We start from the raw sequence: 12,771 nt of genomic DNA, 5'->3' as shown, positions 1-12,771 counted from the left end.
AACAGGTTACCAGTAAAAAGTGTTGTCTGTTTATGGAAGAGAGCCCAGAGAACTGTTAGGGCAGGGCTGTCCTATTGTGCTGCCTGAGTGCAAATCCCACCTTGGGCTAATGACTTGGCCTTGCTGTCTCCACTTCCTTAGAAAAAAGAACGGAACCTCCCTCACTGGGGGTTGTGAGCAGAAAAGGAATTAAAATACGTAAAATGCATAGAGTAACACCTGACACCAAGTGTTAAGTATTTTATTATCACTCACCAGTATATTCAAAGTTCATTTCCGTAAACTTATTAAGGGACAATTTTACAGATGAAAAAACCTGCACAAGGTCTTTCGGGTTATTAGCGGCAGAGCTGGGGCGCGAAACTCGGAGAGGCAGAGCTCTGCTACCAAACTGCAGGACAGTCCACCCAAGAGAGAGAGGGATTTCCAGACAACAGCGTCACCTCTTCCGAGGGACTACTACAGCGCCAAGGTCGAGACCTCAGCCTAGCTGGGCTGCACAGGCACGCAACCAGAGGACGAGAGAGCAAGCCGCGGGGCTCCAGGTCAGTGAGTGACTGAGGCGCTATTATTTTCCCCAAGTGATGCCTGCTGAGGTGTCAATCTCCCTTCTTTCCCATTCCTCCCCTCCTTCACGACCAGAGGCCGCAGATACCTCCAAGAGGGCAGCGGCAGCACGTGGAGCCTGAGCCTTTCACCCCAGGATACACCGAACTCCGCAGCGCCTGCAGAAGGTCGTGCTTCGGCAGGCGAATTGTGGCAGCCATGCTGTCCCGGGCCACACCAACCACGGGACCTGGGGAGGGGGGCGGAGCGTCGGCCTATGACCCCACCCCTTCCTCTGCCCGCAATCCCTGGACGTTCGTCCTCTTGGTATGTTCCAAGATGGCAGCTCCCATAGTGAGGCGCTGGTTTCTTGTGGCGCGGAAAGTGCCTCTGCCTCCGCTCTTCTTGGCAGGTTGGTGGCTGTTCTGCTTCTGTGGGGCTACTTCTTTAGTCACCTGAGAGCTCTTCCTTAAGTGAAGGGAACCGTGGGCTCTCAAGAGGACAGCAAATACTTCTGGGATCTAGTTGCTAGAGAAACCATTTGGAGCGTTAGGTAGCGCGGAAAGGGGAAGTGTGGCCTCGGATCCGTCTTCTTTTTTTTTTTTTTTTTTTATTTTTTTTTTTTATTTGACAGACAGAGATCACAAGTAGGCAGAGAGGCAGGCAGAGAGAGAGAGGAAGGGAAGCAGGCTCCCTGCTGAGCAGAGAGCCTGATGCGGGGCTCGATTCCAGGATTCTGGGATCATGACCTGAGCCGAAGGCAGCGGCTTTAACCCACTGAGCCACCCAGGCGACCCTCGGATCCGTCTTCTTACCCAAAATACTGCCTGCCCGTCCAGAGGTGTGCAGAGTAGATGAAGTTAAGGCATGAGGTCTTTTGCGTAAAATTTGCAAGGTTTGTGTGTTAGGGTGGTCGTTTCTTTGCTGACCATGAAGAGCCCAAATGTTCCCACTTCAGAGCTAGGAAGTTTTCCTCTCTGCTTAAGTGTCTTTGAAGGGGCATCCTAAACCTGTTTCTCAACACTTCACAATTGAAGACTTTTGGTCTCCACTTGGGATAAGAATTTCAGTACTGGGGCGCCTGGGTGGCTCAGTGGGTTAAAGCCTCTGCCTTAGGCTCGGGTCATGATCCCAGGGTCCTGGGATCAAGCCCCATATCGGGCTTTCTGCTCAGTGGGAAGCCTGCCTCCTCCTCTCTCTCTCTCTCTGCCTGCTTGTGATCTTTGTCTGTCAAATAAATAAATAAAATCTTAAAAAAAAAAAAAAAGAATTTCAGTACTAATTTCTCATCCGACGACCTGGGGCACAACTTTTTGAGTGACCTTTCTATGCCACAGTTTTCCACGTGTAGAGGCAATAGCTACTTCCCGAGTATAGTTGACCCGAGAACAGCTCAGGGGTTAGGGGCACGATGCCAGGCAGTTGGAAAATCGTGGGTAAGTTTTGACTCCCCCCGCACTTAAGCCTACTGTTGACCTTACCCATAACAGTACATTAACACTTATTTTTTATGTTTCTTGTAATTGTATAGTGTGTTCTTAAAGTGAGCTACGGAAAATGTTACTAAAATCTTAAGGAAACTAAGCTTTAGAGAACTATACTGTATGTACTGAAAAAAAAAAAAAGCAAAGCTGTGTTAAGTGGACCCGTGCAGTTCAGAGTGGTATTCAAGGGTCAACTGTACTTGGGTATTTGAGTAAATGGCATCTCACTCAAAACGTTTTTAATGGATCTGCGCAAAGGCATTAGGAAAAGTTGATATTTATACAAGCTAAATCCTGATAGGTGTATGCTTATATGACTAAAATGCAATAATCACAGTTGATGTTTCCAGTGCCTTTTATCTTCTCTTTCCAACATACTTCTAGCTCCTATTAAAAACCAACACTTACGCTGTTGTTCACAGTTCTTTAGGAACAGCTATTAAATATCAATTGAAAACGTCATTGTTGGCCTCCAGGTTTTCTGAGGATTAACTGGTTGACCTAGCAGGTGAAAATGTTTAGTGCCACACATTAGGTAAAGTGGTATGTACAGTACCTGGTGTCTCTTTGAGAACTAGCTGCTGTACCTGTTTGCTAGCATGCTTAATTTTATGGTTCTTAATAAATGCTTTTCAATTTACACAGGATCTTGAATTGTGTATCAGGGAGACTATCATGGTTGCATAGTGTTTGAGGCAATCATCTAATATTAGATAAGGGTGAACTGAGAGAATTTCCAGTTAACATTTTGTTCTTAAACTGGTGAACTTATAGTGGGATATACCTGTGTTGTTACATTGTAGTAACTACTAGCTACATGTGGCTATTGAAATTAGTCAAACAAATAAAATAAGAAATTCGGGTTTTTTTTAGTCATTAACCACATTTTAAGTGTTTAGTAGAGACGTGTAGTTAGTGGCCACAGTTGCACAGCTCAGAATTGAACATTTTCATCATTAGGTTCTATTGAATAAGCACTAAGTTAGATCATAGAAGCAAGGAGTCCTGAAAATCAGGATCTGGGAAGTTATAAGGCAAGTGGTAGAAGTATGACAGATAGTGCATTAGGGACCATCCCAGATTTGAGAATGCAGATAAGATGATTGACTTTTAAGTCAGCATAACATCTTGAGCCATTAAAGAATAAGGGGTGTGGGGTGTACTTGGTATAAACTAGAAAAGTGATTTAAATTTATGAAAAGAGTACAGATAGCAAATTTATTGGGACCTATTATGTAGTGAACATTCGAGTAGGCACTTAACATGCCCTCATTTCAACTGTTTAACAAGGCAATCTATTTTACATATGAAAGAGGCTCAGAGACTGTGCAGCTTTCCCACGTTTCATACCATTTATTAACCAGGCAAGGATTCCAGCTTAAGACTTTGTGACTAAGGTGTATCTGTGTTAACAATCACACTGGTTTTCTTTGGATGGAAAACATTTGGAGACATTGGTCTGAAGGCCAAAATAACTGTAAAATGCGTAAGTATACAGAACCAATCACTTTTCACTAAACTTTGAAATTCTGGTCTTCAGAGGTATCTTTTCTAGAATTGAATAGAGAAAATATTTCTTTTGATGGTGGAGAGTTCTATCTTAGAGAATATGGTTGCCTTCAAAGCTAACTGGCTGAAGGATAACCAAGTTCAAGAAAGGTTTATATATACTATTGGGTGGCATTTGCAGAGTGGGATTAATCAGACAGACCTAAACCTGGGAGGCTATTAACGTTTTATCCACTTACTACTTCAGTCTTGTCTGAGGATTAATACTCTATCACGTGGAAAGTTGTTAGAAATAGAGTCTTTGTCGCTACTGAAGACCACTGAATTAGAACCTTAATTTTTATCAAGGTTCACATACACATTAAAGTTTAAGAAACTGATTTAGATTTTTCCACTTTACCATTGTTCACGCAGTTTAACATTCTGACTTCAAGGAAATCTTTGATTCTAATGTTAATATGCAGACCTTGCAATTACTATACAGAAATGCAAAGATTTTTTAAATGACATCATTTGTAAGGTATCAGAAAGATAAACATTTTGCTTTAAAAGGCTTACAAAAATGGAATGTTTATCTTAAGGTGTAGTAATTTACTACTGCTGTTGTAACAAATTACCACAAATTAGGTGGTTTAAAACCATACAGGTATTATTGTACAGTTCTGTAGGTCGGAAGTCCGACATAGGGTCTTTCTGTGCTAAATTCAAGATGTTGAAAAAGATGGGTTTTCTTCAGCAGTCTCTAGGGGAAAATCTGTTTCCATGTCTTTTCCTTCTTTGGGAGACCCCTTACATGCCTTGGCTAATGCTCCCCTTTTTCAAACATCTTGAACATGAGCAAGTCAAGGCTTTATATCACTCCGTCCTTCACACATCATAGTGTTGCAGGATTTTTTTTCTCTGTTGGAGCCTGCAGTTCTTGGTCATGCCATTTCAAAGAATGAAGAGTTAGACCAGACAGAGTGGTGGGCATCAAAGCAGGGTTTATTGAGCAATAACAAAGTCATAGTACAAGTTCCCAAAGGGGCTGCCACAGGAGTTTTTTATGGGCTTGTTGGTGGGCTGGTTCAATCTGATTAATTCTCCCTGTACCTGTCATCCAAGCAGATTTTTATGTCACGTATCTATCTTACGGGAAAGGGTGGAGGCCTCCTTCCAGAGTGATGTAAAATCCTTTTAAGTCTGGTTTCCTCTTGGGGGGCAGGGGTTTGTCCCTGCCTGACTGCCTTCCAATAATCCTTCATCAGTAGTACCTGCCTTCTCCCCTTTTCACTTATAAAGACCTTGTGATTACATTGGGCTCACCTGGATAACCCAGTACAGTCGCCTCATTTTAACACTGATTGATTTGGTGATCTTAACCTCAATACCCTTGAGCTGTGTATCCTAACATTCACAGGCTGTGGAGATTAAGACGTGGACATCTTGGGCCTCCTGGGTGGCTCAGTGGGTTAAAGCCTCTGCCTTCGGCTTGCAGCATGATCCCAGCGTCCTGGGATCAAGCCCCATGTTGGGATCTCTGCTCAACGGGGAGCCTGCTTACCCCTCTCTCTCTGAGTGCCTCTCTGCCTACCTGTGATCTCTGTCAAATAAATAAAATCTTAAAAAAAAAAAAGACATGGACATCTTTTGGAGGGTCATTATTCTGCCTACTAGACTTGGCCATTCATTCCTACATTTATCATCAGTTTCTTTTGGTCTAGGAAAATTTTCCATTTGCCAGATATAATTTCTTCATCCTTGAATCCATATCCTTTTGTTCTATACTCAGTGGAAATGGAAAATGATTATTGGTTACTTTCTTATAAAGCAAACATTTAAAGGTTCATGTATATAAGAGTTGCTGGGTTTGCCTTTTATAGATTTACTGGTCCTCATTTGTTTGTTTTCAGTTCATGTGACCTTCTTGAACAACTGTACACAAAGTGCATTCTTGGACTCCTGTCTTTCCCCACCTTTACCTTCCCTGCTTTTTTGTCTTCCCATTAGAAACTCTTTGAACATTTACATTCATCGTTGTCTTTTTTGACTCCAGAATATGAAAGGGTGATTTCTTATGCTAGAAGCATATGCTAGAAGAAGAAACAGAGAATAAGTAAGAAATTATAATAATAATAGAGAATAAGTCACTGGTATCCTGAAGTTTATATAGCTTAATAGTCCTTAGCTCGAGCTCACATACAGAAGAGCTGCTTTTGTTTCCACAGAAAGGAGACAGCTTCCTGGTTTTAGAAATTGAAATTCAGTTTGTAAAGAAATGCTGCTATAAATTATGAATGGGTTAGCTGAATTTATTCTTTTGCTTCTGTGTAAGAACATGCAGAGGGACCTTAACAGTCACCAAGGTCAGCTCCTTCGTTTGTAACTGCAAGATCTCTAGTTTTCTACCAGCTGGTAAAATTCAGACCAAATCTCAGGTCTCCCACTCCTGACTTGTGCAGCTACACAGCTAATGCCATTGGATTTTATTCATCCTTCTTGGCAAATCTAGGAGTGTAACTAACAATTTATAACATCATTTCTATGAAAAATGTGTGCTTGGAAAAAATATGAAAAATGTTTCTATGAAAATGTACTATGCCAAGCATCTAATTTTTTTTTAATAATCCACTTGAAGTGTAGGCACTTTTTAATAGTTATTATTTCTTTAAAAATATCTTAGTTCCTCTTTGAGACAGTCTTTGGAAGCTTTTTCATATTACTGCATCATTGCTTAAGCTCTAGACCTCAAATTTAGCATGTTATTCTAGTAAAGTTTTGACCTGTAATTACGGTAACGGAGGGTAACTCCCTTTAATTAAGGTAATAAGGTAACTCCCACAGTTACCTTATTAAAGTCGCGTTATGACTTCATAAAGTTGCGTTATGAACTTTGTGTGACCTTGAGATACTTACCTGCAATTCCTTCCTTCCTTTTTTTCCCCTTGTAAATAGCTTTATTGAGATACAACTCACATATCATTACAATTCACCCCTTTCAATAATTCAATGCCATGGTTCTTTTTTTTTTTTTTAATATATATACACACAGTGTTGTACAATCATCACTTAGCACATTTTTATCACTTCAGAAAACCCCTTGTAGTCATTAGTAGTCACTCCCTGTTTTCCTACAAGCTTTCCTGACTATCTCCTCTCCAGTTCTAGGCAACCATTAATCTGCTGTTTCTACGGATTTACCTGTTATCTGCATTTCATATAAGTGGAGTTATGTAATACGTGGCCTTTTGTGACTGGCTTCTTTTTCAGTTAACAAAGTTTTCAAGGTCCATCCATTTGTAGCCTGTATCAGTACTTCATTTCTTTTTATTGCCAAATACTATTCTGTTTAAGAATTTATCACATTTTGGGGGCGCTTGGGTGGCTCAGTGGGTTAAGCCTCTGCCTTGGGCTTGGGTCATGATCTCAGGGTCCTGGGATCGAGCCCCACATCAGGCTCTCTGCTCAGTGGGGAGCCTGCTTCCTCCTCTCTCTCTCTGCTTGCTTCTGATCTCTGTCTGTCAAACAAATAAATAAAATCTTTAAAAAAAAAGAATTTATCACATTTTGTTTATCTTTTTATTAGTTGTTGGATATTTGCATTATTTTCACTTTGGGGCTATTATAAATATTGCTATACAAATTTTTGTTTGCATACATGATTTTATTTTTCCTGGATATATACCTAGGAGTGAGATTGTTGGGTTGCATGGTAACTGCATGTTAATGATGTAGGAAAGACGTTAGGGTTCCAAGTCGAAGGCCAAAACCAAATTCTTGAGACGTCTTGGGTGCAGAAATGTGGTTGTATTAAAGTACGAGGACTAGAGGGCAGAAAGAGCTGCACGGGGGTCATGAGGAGTGGCCCATTATGTACTTTCAAGTTGGGCAAGCCAGGATCCTGAGGGGGTTAGCTGTTGTTAGGAAAGGTCATTTATTACTGTGTAGTAAAAACTCAGTTTGTGAGATCCTTCAGATGTATATCAATGGTTCATATACTTGGGGGATAATTGCCAACATGTATCCTGAGGGGTAGAGATAAAGGAAGTTTCCAAAGGAATTTTTTATATGTGAAAGTAGACTACAGGGGCTTGGGGGTTGGGCTAAGATTGCCTGTTGCCCTTAGCAAAGTATCAACGTAAAGGCAGTTGAGTCCTTAGGAAAATGTGACTCTGTTTCAAGGACTTGTCAGTGGGCTATATGTAGAAAGGAAATTTAATAATTTTTCTTTTGTCTTTGTTTCCCATATCATTAACATTTTGAGGAGCTGCCAAACTTTTCCAAAGTGGCTGCACCATTTTACATTGTCACCTACAATATATGAGGGTTCCAGTTTCTCTACATCCTTATCAATAGCTGTTATTTTCTTTTTAATTATAGTCACCAAACTTTTCCAAAGTGGCTGCACCATTTTACATTGTCACCTACAATATATGAGGGTTCCAGTTTCTCTACATCCTTATCAATAGCTGTTATTTTCTTTTTAATTATAGTCATTCTAGTGAGTATCAAGTTGTATTTCAGTGTATTTCCATAATGGCAAATCATATTAAACATCTGCCCATGCACTTGTTGGGAATTTATATGCGCTTTTTTGTTTGTTTTTAAGAAATGTCTATTCACACCCTTTGCCCAGTTTTCAGTGGGTTGTCTTTTTTTAAATTTTGATTTGTAAGAGCCATTTACATATTCTGGGTATAAGTCCCTTATCAGGTAAGTAATTTGCAAATATTTCCTCCATTCTGTGAGTTGTCCTTTCACTTTCTTAATGGTGTCCTTTGAAACACAAAAGGTTGTAGTTTTGGTTAATTAAGTTGCTGCTCATTCTTTTTCATTCGTTTCTTGAGCTCATGTTTGTCAAGCCTTGCCATATACCAGTCCTTGTGCTGGGTGCTGGGAATACAGTTATGCCATCTAATGAGTTACCTTAATTCTGGCTTGCTTGGTTTCTCTTATATACCACAAGTGTAAGATACCCTTGTTTTATGTGAAGTAAGGATAAATATGCTGATCCAAGTCAGATGGAAATATTTTTAGGAATAACTAATGATTATAAAGCATTTGATTAATGAGTTAATCAACAGTTCAGCAAGTATTTGGGTTCTACGAAGGAGTTCTAGGGCTCACTTAGGCTATAATTTAGGGACAACAAATGGCTTCTAGTCCTAAAGTTATAGGAACAAATTACCAGCATTCTTAACCATAACATCATTGTAGAAATTTCCAGTTTTTCTGTATTTTCTGCTTGTTAGAAGTGGAATGCATGTTGCCATGAACTGATGTATGAACTCTGAGATATTGGTTATAGTATCATACTAGAATCTTTATATAACCTAGTACATTGAAAATATGACAAACTATGGTTAATAAGATATAAACTGAACCTGTTGTGGAGCCGCACCTGTTAATTACTGACTTTTTCCTCAGGGGAAAGAGGCTTGCTTTCTGCAGCTTATGTGGACAGTCACAAGTGGGAAGCAAGAGAAAAAGAACATTGTCACCTCGGTAGGTACCTATTGGGCTGTTAGATATGTCATGTAAGTCACTCTATGTTTACCATTATGTTCGTATGCTATATTTATGAAGTGATGCTTTTATGATGACCCCATTCAGATAAGCACATTTTGAGTCTTAAAAAGAATTAGACTGTTATTTTGCATGTGGCAAAATCATTTTTGCTGTCCTGCAAATTTCTATTTCATTTTTGCCTTGATTAGTCTGCCTAAATTAGGTGAACATTTCTCTTCTTTCTTGTTTTTTGTCCATTTTAGTCATATAGTTAATTACCATGCAGGCTGTCTCTGTTTTATATTATCGGCAGAGAAAGATACATTTTACATTTTCATCCTTTTTTATTGTCATTTCTTAACTTGTGGTCTTTATTTTATTTTCTATTTTATTACCAGTGTTATAATCTCTTTTCTGTTTTATTACCAGTGTTACAATCTCATATAAACCATTTAGGGAAAATAGTTGGTGAACATCTTCTCAGGCAGTAGGCTCCTAATTATATTTCCCTTTCCTTGTTCTCTAGGTCATATTACACAGCAGCCTTTCTTTTCTATAGTAACAAGGCCTACGGGCACCTGTGTGGCTCAGTCAGTGAAGTGTTGACTTTAACTCTTGGTTTCAGTTAAGGTCATGATCTCAGGGTTGTGAGATCAATCCCCACATCTGGCTCCACACTCAGCTTGGAGTCTGCTTTAGATTCTCTTTCCCTTTCCCTACCCCTCATATCCTCTCTCTAAATAAATGAAATCTCTAAAAGAAGTCACTGACACTATGAGCACTTTGTAAATATGTAATATACATTATATGTAACATTATGAGGACATAGATAAAGTCAGATGATTGGCGATGGTTTTATGGGACTGATGTAATTTTTTGATCAATTCCAGTGCTGATCTAATATTCTCCCCCAGATTTCTTTCTCTGCTTTTTTGGGGGCTTATATTAAAGAATAAAGTATCCCCGTGTTTATGGATTCTTCTAATAAGTGGTGGGGAGGGAGGAGAGAGACATTCCTTTGTAGCTGTCTATAATGGCTAGCTTGGGCTGGGGAGGGGTTTCAAAGAACTTATCATTTTCTCCCCTGATGATGTTATTGCAAGAACAAAATTGGTTTGTACGTCCTGGAATGGCTATGTAGGCAGGGGCTAATAAGCAAAGCAGAGCTGTGGAGAATCTGAAGGTAAGTAACTACGTACTTGCACTGAAATGTAGAATCACTGAGTAGATAGAAATGCGGATGGCTACAGATGTGGTATGCTGGTAAAGTCCAATATCAGGAGTGACATTATCGTGTGGGACACAATTTTATTCACAAAATGGCGAACACTCTCAGTAAAGTTTTGAACATATCTAATTACCCTCTTCAGTTTACATGGTAGTTGCATCTATGGAAGATTCAGTTTATTTTCATATTTCGCCCAAAAAAGTACTTTGCCTTTGTTTATATGTAGAATGGAATCAGTTCTGTCCATTATCAACAGGTTGATTTTTGTGTGTGTGTGTGTTAATGCCTGCCCTGTTGTAGATGCCATGGTATGTGGGGCAGATATTTTAACTTTTTATTTGTAAATAGTTTTAAACTTACAAAAACTTGTAAGAGTAATACAAAGAGCATCTATATACTCTTTGCCCAGATTCACCAGTTGTCATTATTTTGACCCTTTTGTTTTTGCTTTCTCATTCTCTACACACACATTTTATTTTTTTTAACCATTTGAGAGTTTGTTACATATCTTATAGCCCAATAAGCTGAGTGCTTTGGTGTACATTACCTGATATTTTTTAAGAAGCCAGTCTCTTTTTTTAATAGAATATTCCTCTTTGGGGATTTGTCTTGTATTTCTTCTTAATTAGATTCAAGAAACGGTCCTCTGGCCAAAATATTGTCAGTAATGTTGTGTCCTTCTCAGGATGTCTTCTCATCTAGAGACACCTGATGTCCATCTGCCCTCACTGGTAAGGTTAACTTTGATCACCCAGTCAAGTGTGTGTGATTTTTTACCCTGGAGGGTTACTGTTTTTCTCCATTGTGACTAATAGGCAATCTGTGGGGAGATACTTTAATATCATGCCAGTGTCCTGCTGCTTATCAAAAGTTTCCCCCTAAGTTTAGTATCCATTTAGCTTCTTGCCTGAATCAATCCTTACTATGGTGGTTGCAAAATGGTGGTTTTCCAGTTCGTTAATACCTCCACATTTAGTAACTAGTACTCAGTATTATAATGTAAATAAGAGCGTTCCATTCCCTCCCATTTCTTTCTGTGTTTACTATTAGTATGGTCTTGGGTATTGTGAATTCCTCTTTTTCTTTTAATGATTTATTACCATCCTTGTTATTTATATAACAAATTTATATAACAATTTATAAATTTTTCCAGTGTTGGGTGGTAGAATCCTTTCAACCAGACTCATCTTGTACCTTTCCTGCTCCAGCCCTGGAATTAACTATTTCTCCAAGGAGTCCTGGTTCCTTTTCATAAGGAATGGTATTAGAAACCAAGATCTGTGCACTAGTTGTCCTCTTGCTACCGTGCAGTTTTTGCTTCTTGGCCTATTCAGTGACTAGAACTAGCAAAAATATATATACATAGCCACATAAACATATATGCACATTTACGCACATAAGCTTATGTGAACATATTTTACAAATAATGAGTTCATGCTGTGAACATATTTTACAAATGAGTTCATCCCTACAGAGTTCTTCCTTGCCTTCCCTAGGCCATAGTTGTATCAGCTTTCTATACTAAAAGTCTGGCTCCCAACAGGGACAATGTTTGATGTGTTGGACAGTCTCTGCGTTGCAGGTTATCTAATTTTCCTATCTTCTGCTCATGCAGTACTCCCAGCAGTCATTGTGATAGTCAGAAAACACCCCCATATTTTAATTACCCTCAGGGGTTCTTTTTAGGAACCACCGGTCCAATGATGAAACCAACAACAGCTTGTTCTGATATGCCATTCACGACTGTAAGAGTAGTGCTGTGGAAGTGCAGAGAAGAAAATGAAGAATTTTGGGAAAGCAATTGTTAACACTTTCCTAGGCATGAAGGGAAGATTAAAAAAGACTGTTGTATTTGGTGCCTTGGTATAGGATATAGTCAGCTCTTTGTTATTAGGGGACAAATTTATGGGAACTTTTACATAGATTCCTGAATAAGCAGAAGCTGTTTGCCAAAGAATGAGTATAGTATGTATGCAATAAATAAATATCAAATGTAGATAACTAGACAGTTATTAAGATTGGTATACTTGGTATACTTGGAAAAGCAGTAACAACTACCATTTACTGAAGACTACTGTCCTTGAATACCCTCTGTACATCTTGAATCTCTATCCAGGCAGAATTGGCTTTTTTCTTCACCCTGTATTTTCACAGCACTTGATACCATCGTTGCACCATTTGATGTGAAAAGTCGGCCCTTGGGGGGCAGACATCGATGTGAGTCCTAGCTCAGCCAGCTTTCAGAGCTATGTCATTTAACCTTGTTCCTGTAGCCATAAATTAGGGATGACGATAATGCCTGCTTCAGTTAATACCCTACCATATAACAGGTGCTCCAGAAATGTGGAATGAACGAATTTCTAGGCCTCTTGATTCTACCCCTTTATAAAACATTAGGGTATGAGTAAGGTTTTGAAACTCAAACTGCTTGGGGAAAAAAAGAGGCTCTTTGAAACAGTTTTTTTTTTCTGCTGTGTAACAAAATGTAATTAAAACTTTCGCGCCTGTGTGATATTA

General features: G+C 39.3%; 2 protein-coding genes across 5 annotated transcripts in view; one reads left to right on the top strand and one right to left on the bottom strand.

Moving 5' to 3' along the window:
- Positions 1–935, bottom strand: part of LOC111155285 (pentatricopeptide repeat domain 2) — a 43,438-nt gene extending 42,503 nt beyond the window's left edge. For 2 of the 3 annotated variants that reach the window (XM_022515419.1, XM_022515420.1), the window contains exon 1: positions 656–785. In XM_022515419.1, coding sequence (XP_022371127.1) covers positions 656–767 — 112 coding nt within the window. In that variant the 5' untranslated portion in view covers positions 768–785. Of the gene's footprint in view, positions 1–655 lie in introns of all 3 variants that reach the window. The other variant, XM_022515418.1, reaches the window with a different exon arrangement.
- The window catches only part of LOC111155284 (mitochondrial ribosomal protein S27), an 87,556-nt gene continuing 75,679 nt past the window's right edge, over positions 895–12,771 (top strand). The window contains exons 1-2 of one of the 2 annotated variants that reach the window (XM_022515417.1): positions 895–958; positions 8,946–9,023. The gene's annotated coding sequence lies outside the window, so the exon portion shown is untranslated. The remainder of the gene's footprint in view (positions 959–8,945; positions 9,024–12,771) is intronic. The other variant, XM_022515416.1, reaches the window with a different exon arrangement.

This window comes from Enhydra lutris, unplaced genomic scaffold (assembly GCF_002288905.1).
Source record: "Enhydra lutris kenyoni isolate GAN:26980312 unplaced genomic scaffold, ASM228890v2 scaffoldscaffold40, whole genome shotgun sequence".
NCBI lineage: Eukaryota > Metazoa > Chordata > Mammalia > Carnivora > Mustelidae > Enhydra > Enhydra lutris.
Note: the sequence above shows the minus strand (reverse complement) of the source record. Positions and strands in the feature narration are given on the sequence as shown.